A 21,030-nucleotide genomic window follows, 5' to 3' on the forward strand; every position below is an offset into this window, starting at 1 on the left:
CAGAGGGGGGGGGGCACATCAGCACTCCGCCCCAGGTGCCATCCAGGCCAGGAACGCCACTGCTGGCAAGATCCCAAAAAAAGTACAAAACATTTTATACTGCTTATCCCAGAAATAGTGGATTTTCCCCAAGTCTAATTTAATAATGGTCCATGGACTCTCTCTTTAGGAAGCTGTCCAAACTTTTTTTAAACTCTGCTAAGCTAACTGCTGTCAGCCAATTGCTGACAACTGCCTTTACCACATTTTCTGGCAACGAATTCCAGAGTTGAATTACATGTTGAGTGAAAAATTCTCTGGTTTGTTTTAAATTTACTACTTTGTAGCTTCATTCCGTACCCCCCAGTCCTAGTATTTTTGGAAAGAGCAAAACAATTCACATCCACCCGGTCCACGCCACTCATTTTATAGACCTCTATCATTTCTCCAAGCTGAAGAGCCCCAGCCACTTTAGCCTTTCCTCATAGGGAAGTCGTCCCATCCCCTTTATTATTTTCATCGCCCTTCTCAGTTTACTAAGGAGCTACCAACCTCCATGCATTTTTTTTTGTAGCAATGGAGATTCTGAACTATTACCACAAAGAGTGAAGATAAGGAACCAAGATCATGGGGGGGGGGGGGGGGGGGGGGGCAGAAAATGTTTAAACCCATCACAGGCAATGTACAGCCTAGAAAGATTAGTAAAGGAGCAGCCTAATTGATAGGACAACACGCAAGTGAAACCAGGGCTCAAATTCTGCTGGTCTGGGTTGTCTAACATAAACTCTTTGGCAAGAAGTCAACTACCCCCCTCTGCACAGATTAGCCGAATAGTTAGTGCAGCTGGCTGAGACCAAGGGAAGCCACTGTGGCTCCTTGTAAGCTTGGGCAAGTCAGTTAACCTTCCTCAGGTACAAGTGTAGATTCATTGAAAGCCCTCGTGAGACAGAAAAGAAATGCTGTTGTCAAATATAAGTCGCCTTCACCTACAAACTGAAAAAAGTCGCTAGTTAACCACCACCCACCCACAAAAAACCCTGACCACAAGCCGCTTTTGAGCCGAGATTTCGAAAAGCAAATACTGTATCATAACCAGATGTAACCACCAAACAGACCAAAGCAACCTCACTGGAACTAATATGACTTGGGAAAAAGTGGAGAACTTTCCCTGGTTTTTAGTCAGAAGCACAAAGTCTAACACTGTGTTGGGACTATCCCCCCCCCCCTAAAAAAAAAAAACGGGGCACAGCACAGGCTGCACACACTGACACCCTACTAATAAGTACATAAGTAATGCCATACTGGGAAAAGACCAAGGGTCCATCAAGCCCAGCATCCTGTCCACGACAGCGGCCAATCCAGGCCAAGGGCACCTGGCGAGCTTCCCAAACGTACAAACATTTTATACATGTTATTCCCAGAATTGTGGATTTTTCCTAAGTCCATTTAGTAGCAGTTTATGGACTTGTCCTTTAGGAAACCTTCTAACCCCTTTTTAAACTCTGCCAAGCTAACCGCCTTCACAACATAAGTCATGCCATACTGGGAAAGACCAAGGGTCCATCGAGCCCAGCATCCTGTCCATGACAGCAGCCAATCCAGGCCAAGGGCACCTGGCAAGCTTCCCAAATGTATAAACATTCTATACATGTTATTCCTGGAATTATGAATTTTCCCCAAGTCCAGTTTATAGACTTGTCCTTTAGGAAACCGTCCAACCCCTTTTTAAACTCTGCTAAGCTAACCACTACTACTATTTAGCATTTCTATAGTGCCTCCACGACTGCGGCCAATCCAGGCCAAGGGCACCTGGCGAGCTTCCCAAACGTACAAACATTTTATACAAGTTATTCCTGGAATTATGGATTTTCCCCAAGTCCATTTAGTAGCAGTTTATGGACTTGTCCTTTAGGAAACCGTCCAACCTCTTTTTAAACTCTGCTAAGCTAACCGCCTTCACCACTTGCTCCAGCAACGAATTCCAGAGTTTAATTACGCATTGGGTGAAGAAACATTTTCTCCGATTTGTTTTAAATTCCACAGCTCAGATAAGAGCAGATGAAAGGGCCAGAGGCTGAGCGTGACACAGGCCATATCAGCCCCCACCGGGGGAGGGGGGGTCACACACAATCCTTCTCTTTACACAGAACGATACGCCCGAGACCCGACCCCAAGACACAGCCTCACTTACCAGCACAGAGACAAGTGGTTGCAAAGGAGGCGGAACCTCCACTGCCTGCCAGATAGGGCCAAGCGCTCAGTCTGTCTTTTCAGCACCTTTCACCCGGAACTTCCTGCCTTTTTCACGGCTACAACCGCGGGGAAGGTCGGGTACTGTAGTCCCGCCAAGGTAGTTCTCAGTCTAACTTCCTGGATTCCAGCGTAAATGCACTTGCTTGCCGTAAAGAGCCGTTTGAAGGCTAGACTCCGCCCCCCCTTGATTCCATCCTATAGAAGAGGTGGAAGAGGTTGCGCATGCGTCCTGACACGCTTAAACCACGTGCCTCAAAGCAGACTCCGCCCCCCCTGGGCTCGGGCGCTTCTAGTGTCGGGATTGGAATAATAATGAGCCGTATGGTAGAGGCGGGGGCAGGTGAGACTCGTCGGGGTACAGGTGGGGGCGGGGCAACCTCCTTCTCTCCCCCCCTCCCCCCCTCTGGCATGGAGTGAAACGTGGTTCGGTGCACACGAGAGTTGTTGATTGATTGTCAATATTGTTTATTATTGCCTTGAATCCTTTTTAGGGACCAGTAAGAAACAATAGCCAGGGTCAGGCCAGGGGCTGAGGTTCTGAGCCCAGTCCAAGATTCTGGAGCCCCAAAGAGATTCCAGGGACAAGTAGTGGCTTTCAAACATGCAATGCCTTTTACACAAATGAATGTAACTGGAAGGACATGAGAGTAGCAGCAGCCGTTCATGTGCAGTTATTACTAGATTAGATTTGTTTATTTATTTGTAACATTTGTATCCTGCATTTTCCCACACATTAGCAGGCTCAATGTGGCTTACAAAATACCGTAATGGTGGACACCAAGTACGGTGGGTTATAAACAAATATAATTAGAAAAAAGGATCAGATAAGGTAGGCGGGGGGTCAATGGGTACAATGAGGTACAAGGAAATAAGAAAATATATGGCATTGAAGTAGAATCAATAGAGTAGGCCCTGCAAAAGATAGGTCTTTAAAGTTCGCTTGACGGTTTGATGGTCGTGTGTCGCTTTCACACTCATTGGTAATGCATTCCACATCTGTGTTCCTAAGTAAGAAAAATTCAATCCAAGATTGATTTGTATCTGAGTCAAATGCAGCTTGGATAGTGAAGGTTCAGATAAGTACGTGATGAAATGATTCTGTATCTGGCTGGAACATCTATTAAGTCAATCATATATCCTGGGGCATCACCTTAGATTATCTTGTGGACCAGGGAGCAAATTTTGAAAGTAATGCGGTCTTTGATAGGGAGCCAGTGTAATTTCAAACAAAGAGGTTTCGCGCTATCACATCTTTTTTGTTGAATATCAGTCTGGCAAGTTTACATTTGCAATCTGCCTTTATCCAAGGTGGATAACAAAATTGCATATATAAATAAAAACAATTACACAATACCTTAAAAAAATACAGAAAAGGTTTTTCAATGTTTTGTGTGGTGCATACAGCTGCCAAGGTACCCAATTCCAGGAGGGAGACTTGCCTGTTTTTGAACCTACATCTTAAGGTACTGTGGGATTTGTACTGGCTGATTTTTATGTTTTGTTGCAGGTCTGGTAATGCAACAGGATAGGATTGTTAGAAATCCTGGACTGCTCTATACCTTCCATCCTGGCACTGGGTAAATTGGCAGCTCTGGATTACACAGTGCTTTTCAGACCCACATAACGGATTATCTCTGCTTATGAAGCTTACAGTCGAAAACCACCAACATCTCTGTTCAGGGTCCTTTACATTAAAACAATGGGGGCCAGCTATAGTTTGGTTTGTTTGATCACCTGATGCTGCTGCCTGTTGGATCTTTAGGGACAATAATGTGGTTTGCAATTTACAATGTGAAACCTACAGTAGGTGGAAAGGAAATAGATTGTATAGTCTTGGCCACCTATTTGGCATTAGTTCACACCTTTTTCAGTAGTAGCTTAAGTTGAGTTACATTCAGATACACTAGGTAGGGTTATTGATGAAAAAAGAAAAGATGACAATGTAACTCCCAATTCTCACAACGAGGGGCACTTCACAAGTCTCCAGAAGTTTGAGTAAATAGGTTTCATTTCTAAGCCCACTTCAAGTGGGCTTTGTTTTTCCCCTTGTGAGCAAGGAATTCCAATAAAGGTGACCAAGGTTCGGAGGAGGGAGTGGGGCCTAAAGAGCGTCCTTTTGAGGTGCCAGCCTAGGGTGAAGTCAGGAGATCTGTGTTGGAATTATCGGGTTCTAAAAATACCTTTATTTATTTGTTTATTTGTTGCATTTGTATCCCACATTTTCCCACCTATTTGCAGGCTCAATGTGACTTATAATTTCCTACATGACATATGCCATTTCAGAGTGCAGATACCATTGGCAATATATATATAGAAACATGGATGATATAATGAACAATTAGGTACAAAAGAGGAGAATATGTAACTGGTATTACATATTGAACATGGAATACATAATTCACCTTTAAAGAGATTACTTTTAAGATGCAGGAATTCCATTTTGCATGTTTAGTAGGATAAGTTCAGCAGTTGTGGTTTCCATATCTCTGCTGTAGCAACACAGTTGTAAACATATTCAAGTGCGTTTTCTATTCCTGTTTCAGGAGCTCAGAGGCTGTGGCTGATGAAGGAGGAGAGAGGGTATCTGGGCTCCTGGCTCCTCCCTTAAGCAGCCTTCTTATAAACCTCTTAATTGTTTTTTAAAACATTTAGTTTGTCTAAAATGATCAAAACTTTTGAAGCAAACGCACTTAGAAAACTGTTATCTCCTTCAGTTTTCTCACCTCTGTGGACACAACAACTCTCCAGTCCTTTTGCTCTACAGCTTTAAAATGAGCATCACCTTTGTAATGTAATTTGTGTTTACTTGTATATTTGGGCAACATCTGATGACAGGAGCCAGGTCTCAAAGGCTCCTCACAAATGTATGGGTTGAGCATGGGTAGGCCAGTTGGATCTCATCTGGTGTCATATTATAACATGTCTTGTTGCTTGACTTCGATTTCTGTGTCCTACGGGGGGGGGGGGGGGGGGCAGCAGTTATAGCTGCTTTTAAACAAGACCTGGATCATTTTTACCCATCCTGTTTCCTGCCATTCGCTTGCCTGTTTGAGTCTTTTCCTCTAATGCTAGCCAACCAACAGCGTTAGTGGCTCAGTTGAGCAGGTCAAAGGCCTGTTTTCATAGCTTGAAATGTCATTGTTTGTAGATGAGGCTGTGAAACAAGGTAGAGGCATGAGGCATCTCCCCGTCCTCTCACGTAGAGCTTCCCTGAGGAGAAAAACTCTTCCAGTCATGTATGAGCTTTCAGCGGAGGCTGGAGAAGAGAAGGACAAAGAGCCAAACACAAAGAAATCCAAATGGGAACCCAAGAACTGGAAACAGCAGCTGGATCACATCCAGGAGATGAGAAAGGGCAGAGATGCACCTGTGGATTTAATGGGAGCTGCAAAGTGTCATGACCTTGGTGTGGCTCCCGAGGTAAATGTCTATCTGTGGGGGGGAGGGGAGGGGAAAACTTTAGCTCCAGCCTCTACCAGCCACTTGTTTGTGAACCTGCCCTGCTGGAGCCCATTGAGACTGTTAGGTGACATATAGGCTAAACCTTGGTACAAAATAAGCACCTGAATATATGTAAACCGCTTTGAATGTAGTTGCAAAAACCTCAGAAAGGCGGTATATCAAGTCCCATTTCCCTTTCATACTAGCTTTAAGCTGAATTATTGCACCATCAGAAAATATGACCTGACATTGATGCTGTCATTCTACCTGCTGTATTCTGATAACCTAGCTTCAGCACAGTATTTTATTAAACAAACTAGGAAAAAATGCCCGTTTCAGAACGCAATGAAACGGGTGCTAGCAAGGGGCCCCCTCCCTCCGTCCCTCCGAGCTACTTGCCTTGTTCGCCACAGTTTCCGTTTCGGCCCTCGAGTGTCATAGCTCCGCCCTCGACGTCATGACGTTTTGACGCAAGGGCGGTGCAGACACTCCAGGGCACACCGGATATCTCGGGCGCCTCAACTTCCGTGGAGGCTTCAGAACGTTGGGGTTGCCTTTTATATAGAGAGATGATTCTCAAAGGATGTGTGAGGGATGTAGAGAGCAGTAAGCATTGGGTGCATTGCATGAACTAGTCTTCCAGTCTTAAAGTGATAAGCAAAAGGAAGTTACAAAGCTGAGCAGCCCTTCAGTTTGTTGTTTGGCGATGGGACAGACATGCCACTCTTCACCTATGGGGGTAGAGATGGTGACTTTGGACTGAAATTAGCATCTAAAACATTTTAAAAGGCAGCGCCTGTGACATGCCCACAGTGGGGTTATTTCTGCCTCAGTCACAGCTGTAGTCTGTGCTCAACCTTGATTCTGCCCCAGTAAGTGCCTTGTTTGTTTAGGAGTTGTTAAATTTTTATTTTCACTGTACTCTTTGATTATTAGACATCACGCTTGTATCATTACTTGTAGTATGCTGCAGGAGGGATATTCCAGAGGATGTCATTTTTATGACGATCATGTTTTGAATTTGTAAACCGCTTTGAATCCTTATTCGGGGATAGAGCAGGTAACAGAAGCTGCATTGGCTTTGGAAGGGATTCTCTCCTGTCGCACCTGGGGCAGAAAGTCAGGCTGTGTGCAGCATGTGGCCCATGGCACAGTCTTCCTGGCTGCTTGGTCTAGGCTAGTCTTTTTTTAAAGTGGCTTTTATATTCTGCTTTTCCAAGGAAAGTCCACATTCAAGGTGGATAATATGAATAAAAGCAAACGCCTTGAATGAAATACTAATAATAAACAGGGGGAAGGGTAATGAATATCAGAAATCCAAAACTGCCTTAAACATGGCCAAGATAAAACTTGCACAGCACGAGTGAGGTGAAATAGTATATACAAAGCAGCTTGGGGCGTCCACCCACATGGAGTGCGCTGATCACAGCATAGCGTAGCTTAGTTCTCCTGCTCCCGGTGATCATCTGTCTTTACACACACGGGACTGGATGCAGTAAATGGTGCCCAGATATCGGCGCTGAGTGCTCTTTTATAAACGGCTCTCCAAGTTGGGTGTCATTTCAAGAATAGCGAGTAGCACTGGGTCCAAATTTGGACACGATAATTTACATCAACCTGGTGTAAATCTGCGCTGGTAAATTAGGCGTGGATTCCCCGAATGTGCGCATCTTTAGTGACTGCCCCCCTGACCAGCCCATGCTCCTCCCATGGCCACACCCCTTTTCAGTTGTGGGAACATCTTTATAGACTAGCACATAGCAAGATGTGTGCATAAATCCAGCTAATGCCAATAATTGTTAGTGCTCAATTATTGGTGCTAATTAGCGTGTTAAATTTCTTGCGTGATTGGGTGTGAGTGCCATATATAGAATCCAGGAGATGAAGTGCAGCTGCTGATCTAGGAGCAGGTATATGAAAACGGGCTACTTTTGGAATGGGGGGGGTTCCGAGCCCCCCCCACCCCCGGAGTCGCTGCCACCGCCCCTGCACCCGGCCCGAGCAGCACTGTAAACTTACATCAGCACGCAGCAGCATGTACATCAGCAAAGCTGCCGTCGGGCTTCCTTCTCTGCCTGTGTCCCGCCCTCGTGTGAAGCAACGTCAGCGAGGGAGGGACAAAGGCAGAGAAGGAAGCCCGACGGCAGCTTTGCTGATGTGCCTGCTGCTGCGTGGTGATGTAAGTTCACAGTGCTCGGGCCAGATGGAGGGGCGGTGGCGACTCCAGGGGAGGGGGAGCGGTTCCGACGTCTGCAGCATGCCAGTAGAGACTTCCCTCTCTGTCCCGCCCCCATCATCACGTATTGAAGCGGGGGCGGGGCAGAGAGGGAAGTCTCTACTGCGCATTTGCGAGTGAGTACGGTCACTCGCCGTTTATATGTTTGATCTGCCAGTGCCCTGTGTGAAAACAGAACTTGGTACCTGCTCAGCAGGCAGCTGTGACACCCCTCCTTCAGTAATGACTTCCCTCCCCCCCAAAAACTCTCCGCCCAGCACTGTTACCCAGTCTCTTCTCTTTAGGGAGGGTGCCAGCTCTGATGGAAGGCACTCTGTGTATTTGCACACACCAAAAGCTGGCTGTTCTCTGAACCTGTGGGGGCTCCTGTTAATGAATCCTCGGTCTCTCCTATGTGCTGCTTCTTACAGGTGATGCGATACCAGGTTTTACTGTCACTAATGCTGTCCAGTCAGACTAAGGATGAAGTGACTTCCACAGCCATGGCCAGGCTGAGGTCTAAAGGTCTGACCGTGGACAACATTCTGCAGACAGACGAAGATATGCTGGGGAAGCTCATTTACCCTGTTGGATTCTGGAAGGTAAGACTGCGCTGATACTTTGGCACCCAGGCCCCTGTAACTAGCCATAAGGATGACACAAGGGCTATGTAAGGAAAGGACAAAAGTTTCCATGTGTCTGACCGCAAGCAGCAAGCTTTAAATGCAGATCTCTTGGAAACCGTATTTATCTGTTTAAAATGTGTTTTACTGCAAGTGGCTGGGCAGTGAACTTCTGTTCCGCAGGTTGCCCAAAGGCTTAGTGTGCATTACAAAATAATACATTATCAGATTTTCAAAATTTTCTTAAATAAGATTTTAGCAATTTGCGAATTTTTAAGTAAGAAGGTTCACATCTAATTTTTCAGAGGAAAGCGCAGTACATCAAGCAGACCACCGAGATCCTACGACAACACTACAACTCCGATATCCCCAGCACTGTGGAGGAGCTTGTGAAACTGCCAGGGGTGGGACCCAAATGGCTCACTTAATCATGGACATCGCTTGGAACAGTGTTTCAGGAATCGGTAAGCGTGCTAGAAATTATTTTGCAAAGGGTTATCTACTCGGGTCATAAAAAGAATGGAAAAACAGCTTCCATTCGCTCTGTGTAATACTGATTTCCACAATGGATTCTCCCCCTCCCCCCCAACACCCCCACAAATAAAAAGCTCACTTGCCTCGCCCCAGTCTATTCATCTGGTGTATCATCAGTCTCTGTGCAAACAGTACCAGAAGGGAAGGATCAGTCACCCAGCTCCAGCACTTGAAACGCTCTCTGCCAAGGTAGAATTGGAAAGGGGCGGCGCCATTACCCATAGTTCTGGGTCTTATCATCATACTTCCGTATGCAGCAGTGTGACCCATAGACTGCAGGGTATCTCTGGGCTGAAGGTCTCAGAGAGACAGATGGGACTCCAAGGTTACACCCATCCACTTGACCTTTATTACCATTGGCTGCTGGTGAAATTTAGAATATTGTTAAAATTGTTGGTTAGTACATAAGTATTGTCACACTGGGACAGACCAAAGGTCCATCAAGCCCAGCATCCTGTTTCCAGCAGTGGCCAATCCAGGTCACAAATGCCTGGCAAGATTCCCAAAAAGTTCATAACATTTTATGCTGCTTATCCAAGAAATAAGCAGTGGATTTTCCCCAAGTCATTTTAATAATGGTCTATGGACTTTCCTTTAGGAAGCCGTCCAACCCTTTTTTTAAACCCCGCTAAGCTAACTGCCTTTACCACATTCTCTGGCAATGAATTCCAGAGTTTAATTACACATTGAGTGAAGACATATTTGGCCCATAACGTGGTATATGATCTTCCTTAAACCCTTTGTGGCCTTATATCATTGTATGTGCCTGGGTGGCATTTGAGATCGGAAAGTGAGGTTCGATTGGTGCCCCCCTGTGTCTCGGGCTCATTGGGCCTAACGAGATCTAGTGCTTTCTTTTATTCGGCTCCTATTTTATGGAATGATTTGCCAGGTAATATAAGGGAGAAAGTTTTCCTTAAAAGGTTCAAGAAACTGTTGAAAACTCATTTGAACATCTCTCCCCATTGGTTTTCGGGTACCTATACTTTGGATGGATGTGGATGAAAGTGTTGCTTATTATAATTTATTTTAACATTTTGTATTGTACACTGCAAGCGATATAGCAAATTTGAAATAAACTATTTTGTTTATATGTAACATACGTAAAAATGTAACTGCTCTCCAGAATTTAGGTTTCCTGACCGAGTCCTTGCGTTCTGTGAGTACGGCATATAATTTATGTATTAGGTACACTCGTGTGCACACGATTGTTCTCTGCATTCCCAGCACTGGCTAACGGTGAGGCGGTTGCTCTGTCCTAGTGACTAATTCTCTCGATACCTGACTTGTTTCACATAGGGGTAGACACACATGTGCACAGAATTGCAAACAGGCTTGGATGGGTGAAAAAGGAGACAAAATTGCCTGAAGAAACCCGCGTGGCGCTTGAAGAATGGCTGCCGAGGTAGGTACCCATGGCACTGGGGAAAGCTGGCAGACTGTCAGGCTCATTTTCAAAGCACTTAGCCTCCCAAAGTTCCATAGAAACCTATGGAACTTAGCCTCCCAAAGTGCTTTGAAAATATGCCTCTGTGCCTGTAGCACCGGGGCAGACCCTCCTCATCCACGCCACACTATCCTAGATCAGCCTGTCCAAGTTTAGAGCATTTCTCCCATGCTGGCTTGGTGGGAAAGGGGGCAGAAGGGCTCACCGGGGTTACCTGCCTGGGTTATGGCCCCGTTTACTAAGCCGCACTAGAAGTGCGTTAGTGCTTTTAGCGCTCGCTGTGTAGGCGCCCACAATATTCCTATGGGTACCTACAGAGCGCATGCGCTAAAAACACTAGTTCACCTTAGTAAACAGGGCCCTTAGTCTTTTGGGCACAGCGGGTGCTGCTTCTCTGTCATAGCACTATGACGTACAAATTTGAAAAGCAGTGCAAGGCTGAAGTTAAGCTCTTTTGAATTTTTATATTATCGAATTTATATTTGGGATTGTTTTGATAAATTCTAAATGGCTGTCTTCTCCCTGTCCCCCTTCCTTAATAGATATCTTGATCTTTGTCTATCCTATATTAAGAAAAAAAAAAACTTCCTCTTCTCTGAATCAGATCTACTGGTTTCTGTAAGTTCTATATTTCTGTCCTCTGACTTTATAAGTACTGTAACGATGGGCTACATCTTTCTGTGACAGGAAAAGTTCAGACGGTATGTTTCTAGACATTTAAACTAGAGGGTGAGGGTGACAATAGGAAGAAAGGGAATTCGGAAAGTCACCCCCAGCAAAAACATGACAGCAGTGGGGTTATAATCATTGAAATGCAGGTAATAACACAGAATGCAATGAGCACAAATGCTCATAGCCTGAGGGTTCAAAACTTGCAAGCCCAGACTTAGGTCCATAAGAGTGACACTGTTGGGGGGAGTTTCAAGATGGCGGACGCTGCTTGAGAGCGTTCAACGAGTCTCCCTCGACCTTTTTCCTTTTCTGACTTTTAAAACAAGATTTCTTCATTTAAAAATGCCCCATACTAAAAGGAAAGGGGTGGTCAAGAGCTTACCACCCGCAGCGACGACCACCCGATCAGTCCAGTCGACACTCGATGCCTTCGCTACAAGCACGCCACGGGTCATAGCGGTGAGGAGTTCCGCTGTGGAAACGGTCGGAGGAGCGACGGCTTCCCTGGAACAGGATACCATCACTCTATCCTCACCGGACATTTCCCCACCCCCGTGTCCCGCGAACTACCGAGAAGCAGTGGATTCTCCGACAACGTCCGAAGCTGACGTTGAGGATTATTCGGCGGCTGGCACTGCGGCGGCAGCGAACGGGAGAGATTTTCAACAACAAGAGCAGGAAGCTCGCACGGAGGTAACCCTCGAGGCCATATGGGCAATGTTAAAAACTTTGAATCAAACAGTCTTAAAGGCAGCAGCTGATACAGTTTCTCAAAAATACAACTCTTTCCTTGATAAAGGATAAAACCTTTATTCATAGTAAAATAAATCAATTGGAGAATTATAATAGGAGACTTAACCTGAGAGTATTAAATTTCCCAAAAATGGTTGAACTGAGTGGTTTAGAATTATTCAAGAAATATCTTACTGAGGTTCTTAATTGTTCCCCCGAGATGATTCCTCCTATAAATAAAATATATTACCTTCCAATTCCACAGAAGAAAACGGAGGAACAAAGGAGAAAATTAGAAATACAGGGATTGCAAGAGGATGGATTACAAAATTTAACGGCTTTTCTTGAAAATTCATTACCAGAAATTCATATCCGCTCAACTTTGCTTGTTTCTTTGGTCTTTGAGCAAGACCTAAATTCAATTATGAAACTGTACTTTAAAAATGCTCAAAAAACTTTTTTGGGATCTCGTTTGTGGATCTACCCAGATGTCACTAGACTTACCCAGGAAAAAAGAAGAGAATTTCTCTTATTGAGAGATGAAGTTAAAGCTTTGGGAGCTAGCTTTTTGCTAGCGTATCTATGTAAATGTCTAATCAAATACATGGATAATAAGTATATTTTCTATGAATCAGAACAATTGAAAAGCTTTCTTGAAACAAAGAAGATTGTCAAATGACCTCTTGGATTAAGGGAAATAATGAATTATTGACTACCTGTGGGGCGGTCTAGGTCCTATTGCCTAAATAAGAAAAAAAAATTGTTTTTGTTCTCCTCAAGTTCCTTAACTCCCCCCTATTAGTTGGTGGTCTAAGATAGGAAAATATTGTTTCTAAGGATATGTGAAATACTATTGTAATTTCTTCTGATTGATATTTCAAATCCGAGTTTTCTTTAACAAGTGTATCTTGTAATAATGTGAAATTATAAATAAATAAATAAAAAACTTGCAAGCCCTAATGTTTGAAGAAGACTTGGATGTTATGGTTCAATGACTGTAGTCAAAAACAGCGAAGATGACGTGAAAAAAAGGGGGAATAGGAAAAAGAGAAAAATGAACAGCAAAAACACACAACACTAAAAATGAAAAATAAAAAATAAAACAGAAGACGACACAAGAAAAAATGAAAAGAATGAAAAAAATGCAATGTAGATTTATTGAGGTGATATGACTCGACACAGCTGTGTTTCGGCCCAACTGGCCTGCGTCAGGAGTCTGCTCCACCAAGTCAATGTTATTTGATGATATCGGTCTTTAAAAGGTTTTCAATTGGACGTGCCTTCATAAACACTCTGCCTTTAAAAAGGCTGTGTGTAAAATTGAACACAAATCGTTGAAAGAAATCCTAATTCAAGCAATATAAAGATATTTAGCTCAAATATCAGCACGACAGCGTTAGCATTTTTTTTAGGAAGGGCCAAAGAGGTGGAGGAGTGGCGCTGTGTGCGAAAAATAATATCGGAGCGGCTGAAATGCAGGGGACCTGGGGAAAGGAAAACGCTATATGAATTGCTCTGGAAAGAGAAGATGGAACCTATATGCACGCTGGTGTTATAGGTTCCGTCTACACCCTCCGGTACAAATGGAGAAGCTAAAGAAGGATCCGTCTGAAGATATCCGTAAGCTTGGTAAGAAAGGAGAGGCGTTGTTGCTGGGAGATTTCAACTTGCCTCATGTGGATTGGAACGTTCCCTCGGCAGAATCGGAAAGAAGTAGGGAGATCGTGGATACAAAGTGCCTTGGCCAGACAAATGGTGACGGAACCCACGAGGGAAGGGTCGACGCTGGATCTAGTGCTCACAAATGGAGGCAGTGTTTCCAGTGTCCGGGTGGGTACCCACCTAGGCAGGAGTGATCATAACGCGATATGGTTTGATATAAGAGTGAAAGCAGAGTGCAGCCGCACAAAAGTACTGGATTTAAGACGTGCTGATTTTGGTACAATGGGGGAATACCTGAAGAAGGATCTGATGCCATGGGTAGGCACATGTGAAGTGGAAGCGCAGTGGTCCAATCTAAAAGCTGCTATAAATATAAGGCAACTGATCTTTGCATAAGGAAAGTAAACAAAAACAAGAGAAACGGGAAGCCTATATGATTCTCCAAGCAGGTGTCTGAAAAAATAAGGGCAAAAGAGGCTTCGTTCAAGAAATACAGAAGAACACAACAGGAGGATCCTGGAAGAGATTAACAGCTTAAGCTCAAAGAATCCAAGAGGGAAATACGTCAAGCGAAAGCAGAAGAAAATATGGCTAAAGATGTAAAGAGAGGTGACAAGACCTTTTTCAGATATATTGGGGAAAGGAGAAAAGATTGGAATGGAATTGTAAGACTGAAAGATGCTGAGAATAGCTATGTGGAGAGTGATGAGGTTTAAAGCGAATAAATACTTCTGTGTTCACAGAAGAAAATCTTGGACAAGGACAGCGATTGGCTGCCGAGGGTATATCTGGGAATGGAGTGGATATTGCGCCGTTCACGGAAGAAAAGCTATGGGGCCGGATGGGATACATCCCAGGATACTGAGGGAGCTCCGAGAAGTCCTGGCAAGTCCTCTTAAGGATTTAGAGATCTTTAGAGACAGGAGAAGTTGCTCAGGACTGAAGACCAACTGATGTGGTCCCTCTTCACAAAAACGGGGACCTGGAAGAAGTGGGAAACTACAGGCCGGTAAGCCTCAAGTTGGTGGTAGGAAATATAATGGAGTCGCTGCTGAAGGAAAGGATAGTTAACTTTCTGGAAGCCAATTGGTTACAGGATCTAAGGCAGCATGGCTTTACCAAATGAAAATCCTGCAAGACTTCCCCAACCATGCACTGCATGGCTCAAGTATCTGCAGAGCCCGATCACTGTGAAGGGGGAAATAAAACGGTGGTAAGAAATCCAGGTGCCAGGATGAAATTTTTAGGCGCCCAGGATTTGTCGAGCCCTGCTCTGTGATATACTGTAAACCATTCTTGATTTAATAGGATGAGATGGCATGTAAATATCCTGCTTATTATTATATACCTTCAGAGCAATTCTGATTTAATCTTCGCATTCCCCCACCAGACCCACGAGTCCCATGTTCTAATCAGGACCTCGTCTCTTGTGGCCCGAAGGCAACATTCCCTGTGCAGACATTTCTCAGCCAGTCTCATTGCAGAGATGGGGGATTTGGCTCTTTGGTTTCTTAATAGCACGTATGCAGCTGTCAGACGGTCCTGGTTGCTTCTTATGAAGTAATGACCTGGGCCACTCTAGGGAGTAGAAGGAGCTTCCCTCACAACGCTTCCACTTGCTGTTAAAAGCTCTCCACATTGCAGCAGTGCTTTAATTGTGTTCAATGTTTATGGAGCTCTGGAGGTTCCTATAAATGAGTTGTCAACACCTCCTAAGCTTTCCAGGTCTGGGAGGTATATCAGCAGGCACTGAGCTCAGCTCTTCCAGACAAGACCAAGTTGTAATTAGTGTTGGCAATTTTAAAGGTTGTATAAATGGCTTTCAGAGGAGTAATTTCAAAAGAAATGCCGCACTTGGTGTGTCTAATTCTGGTAGGATGTTCTCATGCTACTTCTTGCTTTTCCAGATCTGGAGGGATTTTAGTCTATTTGTAAGGGCAAAGCAGGCATTTTAAAGAGGAGAAAACAAGATAAAGATTAACAGTGTAAATTCAAATAAAACAGCTTTTTGTAGAAGCGCTGTTTGGGTTTTAGATACGCATAAACCAGGATATTGACGCTTTTATATTGCATAAATGTATATCCCGGCTTTGTTAAAACCAGGATTTAGACACATCTAAAGCTGAGAGCGTGCATCTGGCGCAGGGGCGTGGTCTGAGTATGCTTTGAGTGGGCTTAAAATACAAGTGTGCGTTCCCCTTGTAATGAGGAATGCACATCTATGTCCGAAAAGATCCACATTGGGATTTACACTTCCTACCTGGGATGTGTCGACAGATAACTGTTCTCTGATACTAGGGGGAACTTTAGATGTCCCGACCTCAACATGAGAATTCTGATTTCTACATCCTTTCTAAAATCTGCCTGGCTTGGCTGACAAGTGGTGAGAAGTGCAAGGTGAGCATTATCTATGAGGAAAGGCTAAAGCAGCTATGGCTGTTCAGCTTGGAGAAAAGACGGCTGAGGGGAGATATGATAGAGGTCTATAAAATAATGAGTGAAGTGGAATGGGTAGACTTGAATCGCTTGTTTACTCGTTCCAAAAATACTAGGACTAGGGGGCACGCACTGAAGCTACAAAATAGCAAATTTAAAACAAATCAGAGAAAATATTTCTTCACTAAATGTGTAATTAAACTCTGGAATTCGTTGCCTGAGAATGTAGTAAAAGCAGTTAGCTTAGCGGGGTTTAAAAAAGGTTTGGATGGCTTCCTAAATGAAAAGTGTTATTAAAATGGACTTGGGGGAAATCCACTGCTTATTTCTGGAATAAGCAGCCTAAAATGTATTGTACTGTTTTGAGATCTTTCCAGGTACTTGTGACCTGGATTGGCCACTTTTAGAAACAAGATGCTGGGCTGTCACCAGGAGCAGTTCAGAGCAGCCTCGTATCTGCATTTGCACTTGAGAAGGGAGGTGAGGAGTAAGGTGCAGTTTTCCCCGGGATTTCCAACTTACCCAGCTGCTTTTTTTGTGGCTAGATTTGCCGTTCAGCTGCCTGCAGTGTTGGAACCCCAGCCCTCTACTCCTTGATAATGTCGGCACTGGGACAGCAGAAAAATGCCCTGCCCCCACAGCACTGCAGCAGAGGAGCTGCCAAAGGGCCATGCACCTTTGTGTGCTCTTTATTTTGTATGCAACTTCATGCATGATTTTGAGTTGGTTTCAGTTTAAAGTTTTAATGTAAACCTCTGCTTCTCTGCTGTATTTGTGATGAGTAATTTTATGCTGAACGTCAGAAGGCTTTCCCATTCAGTTAGATATTACTTTGCTATTAGCACCGATAATGTGTGATTTAGCTTGGAAACTAAAGAGACTGAGGTTTTGTGGGTTAGAAGGAGGGATCACGGGTTTGTAGAAAGAATGAGGTATTTAATCAGTATTGATCCAACAAAAATTTGTGCCAAGGTACTAAAATGAGGGTAGTAGGATTGGTAAATGCAAAATTGGTTAAGAAAAAATTTCCCCTTGTTAATGATGCCTCAGTATATGAGTTTCTGCAACTGGTTTTTCCTGTCTATTTAAGTCTTGAACGATTAAACAAGGTGGAGCAGTGACTATTATATGTAATAACTGCCCTTTGGATTGAACTTGAAGATGAAAGGGATTCTAGTTTTTGGATTGTATATCTCTTAGAATCCCCAGCTGCAGAGTAATTAAATTGTTGGTATATTGTCCACCATCTCATGAGAAGAATTGTGACTTGGGTATCGAAGTACTGTTTGTGTCGTTCTTCTGCACCTGTAAATATAAGCTTTTCAGAACTTTTTTTTTTCTCCTTAAAGGCTTATATTTAAAGTGTGTTTCACTTTCGGGTTTACTCAGACTCACACACATTTGTTTCTCAGTACCAGTGCTTAGAGGTTTCCTCAAGCTTCTTTCTACTTCCAAAACAAATCAAAACAAGCATATTTTAAACAGAGAATCATAAATCTTCTCTTCAAACCCCCTAACGCCAGCTTTGAGCTGGCGGTAGGTTTCCAGAGTTAAGAGTAGGGTTTGTGCGCTGTTCTCTGAGCACTGAGAAGGAATAGCAAATGAGTTCATTAACATCCATTTGACTACAATTTGTGGCCATCTGTGGCAAATGTTGTGTTCTGCGCTAAAGCCCTCTGAACATTCCGTGCAGATTAACCCCAGCACTAGTCCACTGCCAATTGGCTCTCATTTCTCCCCTCCCCCTCCCCCCCCCCCAAGGTGAAAAGCCTCCAGCTTGTTCTCTCTCCCCATTCCCCATGAAGACTCCCATACAGTTTTCTCTCCGTTCTCTTTCTCAGATTCCCTCCCCAAAAGCTTGTGCTATGTCGGACCTCCAGCCTCCAGCCTCCACCCTCCACCCCCCCCCCCCCCCCCCCCCGCACACACACAAATCCATAACTGTCTTTGAGACCCCACTCGGAATACACAGATGCACAATTCTCCCAACCCCTAAGTTAAGGCATTCACTTTACCCAACCTCTCAACCCTTCCAGGCACTTACTCTCTCAAACCCACTCATGTAGCTTGTTCTCCTGAATCTTGCTGTGGCCCTCCCCGAGCTTGGCTTTCACCCCCCTCCCACAAAAGTCTGGCTACGCCCCTGCTGCTGAGTACTGACTGGGGGTAGGAAGTTGGAGATTGGAAGGGGCAGGGAGCGAAAGAGATCTAGGATTTTAGATATGAGTCTTTGAATTTGCTCTGTAGGAGGAGAGGTTGTGAGGGCAAATGGCAATGCATCCTCTAGGGCAGTGATTCCCAAACCTGTCCTAAGGGAACCCCCAGCCTGTCATGAATATTCACAAGGGAGATTTGAAAATCTCTCTTGAATATTCATTGTGGATATCCTGAAAACCTGACCCCAAAACAATTTTGGGAACCACTGCTCTGGGGACGGGGGTGGGGTAAGATGAAAAGCAAGATGATCAATACACTTTCCAGGCTTCAGCCTGAATGCTGTTCAACCAGGTGAGAAGAGAGAACGGGATCCTCAGGAAAGTCACAATTCTGGTTCACCTTTTGCAACCTGACAGTTCATAACTTCCTTCCTCTGCAGGGACCTCTGGAGTGAGATAAACTGGCTTCTGGTGGGCTTTGGGCAGCAGGTCTGCCTCCCTGTGAAACCTCAGTGCAGACGCTGTCTGAACCAGGACACCTGCCCTGCTGCTAAAAGATTCTGAGACCAGGATGTTGCTTCCTCATTACATGTTCGTGGAGTCGCCGTCCCTCCTGGATCTGCACAGTGCTTCAGATGGTCCTGCCCCAGATACTGGCCTTCAAAAACAGACAGCTACTTGCATGTGCTCACCACCTACATGTTTCTAATGAGAAGCTTCATAAGAAGTGGAACAATTATAATAAAAGATGCAGCTGAGCAGCCAGGCACAGGCAGCATTAGGACAGTGTTGCCTGCCACCTTCACACTGTAAGTATCCTTCTTCTAGAAAGGTCCACTATGGTGGTCTTGCGATTTACAATTACAGATTGGACATCCACATACAACAGCCAGTGGTGCACAGTTACAGAGAACAATTGTTTTGCAGCATTAGCAGAAAATGAATGCTGAATACCACCACACTCTTGTGTTTTGTACAAAGTTGTAGTTGTTGATTAATAAATGTTTTTTTATTGCCACGAATTGGTAGAATAGTTTTCTGGATTTAAAAAAAATGGTGATGAGAAAAGCAAAGGAAACAAACCCCTCCCCCCCCCCTCACCAGTGCGAATGTAGGAGCCTAACAGGGGCATTTTCGAAAGAGAAGGGCGCCCATCTTCCGACACAAATCGGGAGATGGACGTCCTTCTCTCAGGGTCGCCCAAATCGGCATAATCGAAAAATGATTTTGGGCATCCTCAACTGCTTTCCGTCGCGGGGACGACCAAAGTTCACGGGGGCTTGTCGGCAGTGTACCGAAGGAGGGACGGGGGCATGGTTAAGAGATGGGCATCCTTGGCCGATAATGGAACAAAGAAGGGCGTCCCTGACGAGCATTTGGCCAACTTTACTTGGCCCCTTTTTTTCACGACCAAGCCTCAAAAGGGTGTCCGAACTGACCAGATGACCACTGGAGGGAATCGGGGATGATCTCCCCTTACTCCCCCAGTAGTCACCAACCCCCTCCCACCCAAAAAAAAAAAACAAAAAACTAAAAAACATTTTTTTCCAGCCTCTATGTCATACCCAGCTCCATCACAGCAGTCTGCAGGTCCCTGGAGCAGTTTTTAGTGGGTGCAGTGCACTTCAGGCAGGTGGACCCATGCTCATCCCCCCCCCCACCTGTTGCACTTATGGTGGTAAATGGGAGCCCTCCGAAACCCACTGTACCCACATGTAGGTGCCCCCCTTCGCCCCTTAGGGCTATGGTAGTGGTGTACAGTGGTGGGGAGTGGGTTTTGGGGGGCTCAGCACTGAAGGTAAGGGAGCTATGCAGCTGGGAGCAATTTGTGAAGTCCATTGCAGTGCCCCCCTAGGGTGCCCAGCTGGTGTTCTGGCATGTGAGGGGGACCAGTGCACTACGAATGCTGGCTCCTCCCACGACCAAATGCCTTGGATTTGGTGGTTTTTGAGATGAGCGTCCTCGGTTTCCATTATCGGCGAAAACCGGGGATGACCATCTCTAAGGTCGACCATCTCAACATTTAGGTTGACCATCTCTAAGGTCGACCTAAATGTTGAGATTTGGGTGTCCCCGACCGTATTATTGAAACGAAAGATGGACGTCCATCTTGTTTTGATAATACAGGTTTCCCCGCCCCTTCGCCGGAACATCCTTAGAGATGGTCGTCCCTGTTCGATTATGCCCCTCTAAGTGTGCTGGTCATGCAGAGAGAAAGCACAACCTACCTACACACCCCCACCCCACCCGACTGCCGTGATCATCTCTGACACAGGAAGGTGAACTTTCAGCCACTGCAAATGGCTTAATTTAATAAGCAAAGGGGGAACTACACCCAGCACGTTTTCTTATCTTTAGGCCGTCTTGATATTACTCATGATCTGTTTTATGGTATTTATGGATTTTTCTCAAAGGAAGCAAGAAGGGAAAGCATGCGGAGCATGGCTCATGGAATTCTTTCAGTAACTCTTCTCTCAGACCTGGATGGTTTGAATTGAGTAATATCCAAACAATCTGTTGGTTTAGAAGGAATAATACAGTGATACCATTTCAAAGCACTTAGCCTTCCAAAGTTCCATAGGTTTCTATGGAACTTTGGAAGGCTAAGTGCTTTAAAAATGAGCCCCCATGTGTGATAAATTACAAACCAAGGGATGCTGCTTTCCCACGGCAGCAGCTAGTACTAATCTTCTTTATGATCAATTGGAAGTATTTTTACCAACCAGTAGGAAAGCTAGACAGTAAGTAAGGGGGGTCTATTACTGAGCTGTATTAACAGCTAGGGTGGGGTTTTACACATGTTAAATGTTAGCCCAGATCCACACTAACAAGTAAAGTATGTTAAAAAAAAAAAAAACACACAACACGCTAGCTGCTTAA

General features: G+C 44.7%; 2 protein-coding genes across 11 annotated transcripts in view; one reads left to right on the plus strand and one right to left on the minus strand.

Annotated features, from left to right (window-relative positions):
- TSC2 (TSC complex subunit 2) overlaps positions 1-2,252 on the minus strand; it is a 92,071-nt gene extending 89,819 nt beyond the window's left edge. For all 10 annotated transcript variants that reach the window (XM_030213656.1, XM_030213655.1, XM_030213654.1 and 7 more), the window contains exon 1: positions 2,171-2,252. The gene's annotated coding sequence lies outside the window, so the exon portion shown is untranslated. The remainder of the gene's footprint in view (positions 1-2,170) is intronic.
- A 235-nt stretch (positions 2,253-2,487) lies between these two features.
- NTHL1 (nth like DNA glycosylase 1) lies at positions 2,488-19,164 on the plus strand. The gene is given in 7 exon segments (XM_030213243.1): positions 2,488-2,572; positions 5,381-5,652; positions 8,320-8,490; positions 8,817-8,922; positions 8,925-8,975; positions 10,345-10,450; positions 18,591-19,164. Coding segments are annotated over 7 exon segments (858 nt in total). The 5' UTR covers positions 2,488-2,544; the 3' UTR covers positions 18,715-19,164.
- Positions 19,165-21,030: the final 1,866 nt, after the last annotated feature.

This window comes from Microcaecilia unicolor, chromosome 8, assembly GCF_901765095.1.
Source record: "Microcaecilia unicolor chromosome 8, aMicUni1.1, whole genome shotgun sequence".
Lineage (NCBI taxonomy): Eukaryota > Metazoa > Chordata > Amphibia > Gymnophiona > Siphonopidae > Microcaecilia > Microcaecilia unicolor.